The 1,310-nt window shown below is 46.3% G+C and overlaps 1 protein-coding gene across 1 annotated transcript in view; it reads right to left on the reverse strand.

Annotated features, from left to right (window-relative positions):
• The window catches only part of GYG2 (glycogenin 2), a gene marked incomplete at its 5' end in the record, with an annotated part of 16,917 nt that overhangs the window by 11,444 nt on the left and 4,163 nt on the right, over positions 1–1,310 (reverse strand). Inside the window, 1 exon segment of the mRNA XM_015559460.1 lies at positions 1–118. This exon segment is cut by the window's left edge and continues 4 nt beyond it. Coding sequence (XP_015414946.1) covers positions 1–118 — 118 coding nt within the window.

Below are 1,310 nucleotides of genomic sequence, written 5' to 3' on the forward strand. Positions count from 1 at the left end.
GAGTTTGGTGAGCGTGACCCCGAGCTCGGGCCTCTTCAGGAAGGCCAGGTGGACGTGGTCGGCGCTGTCCATCAGATTGACCTCGACGACCTCGTCAAATACCCGCGAGAGAACAGCCCTGGAAGAGACGTTTGCCAAGAAACCTGGAGACACCCGGCTCGGGTGGCTCGGTGGTTGTGTGTGGATCTAGGAGCCAGCAGGTCACGGGTTCGATTCCCGGTCAAGGGCACAGGCCCGGGTTGTGGGCTCGATCCCCGGTAGGGGGCGTGCAGGAGGCAGCTGATCCATGATTCTCTCTCATCCTAGAGAGATTGGAAGCCAGGGAGATGGACAGACAGGGAGAAATATCGATGAGAGAGAGAGAGACACATGGATTGGTTGCCTCCTGCACGAACCGGGACCAGAGTCCTGGCTGGGGGAGGAGCCGGCAATCGAGGTACGTGGCCTTGACCGGGAATCGAACCCTGGACCCATTGGTCTGCAAGCTGACGCTCTATCCACTGAGCCACACCAGCTAGGGCCAGAACTGTCTTAAGAGAGACGGATCCAGGGTAGCTTTAAGGAGGTCCCCGTCTTTGCAAAATATGTGGCAGTGAGCCGGTAGCAACCAACTGATGTTCGCTGCCATATTTATTTATTTATGTTTTGCTTTGTGTATTCAGAACCCACATTGTTGGTCGCGTACAAGTTTGAGGGACCCTACCTTTATCAACACGAACTCTGCCTCTCTCACAAAGTATTTATTTAGTTTTGGTTAAATTCTCTTTTGGCATCACGTAGACTATCTTGTGATGACAGGAACCTGAGGAAGAGCTAGAGATACAGGGAGCCAATGTCTCCATCATCTATCAATCATCATCTATCTATCCATCACCCATCCACCCATCACCCATCTAACTACAGCATCTATTTATTTGTCTATCAACCCATCCTATCTCTATCTATCCATCCTATCTCTATCCATCTTCTATTTATCCATCCATTCTTTCTACCTATCTACCTATCTCTATATCTCTCTATCATCTATTCATCCATCCATCCATTCTCTTATCTATCTATCTATCTATCAACTCTATATTTAGCTATTAATCATCTATGTCTATGTCTCTATATTTATCTATGTATCCATCCATCATCCATCCATCCATTCTTCCATGCATCCATCTAACTATCCATACACCCATCATCCATCCTATCTATCATCTATATCTATCTATCTATCTATCTATCTATCTATCTATCTATCTATCTATTTATCATCTATATCTATCACCTCCATATTTAGCTATTAATCATCTATGTCTATGTAT

This window comes from Myotis davidii, unplaced genomic scaffold (assembly GCF_000327345.1).
Source record: "Myotis davidii unplaced genomic scaffold, ASM32734v1 scaffold434, whole genome shotgun sequence".
In the NCBI taxonomy this organism is placed as follows: Eukaryota; Metazoa; Chordata; class Mammalia; order Chiroptera; family Vespertilionidae; genus Myotis; species Myotis davidii.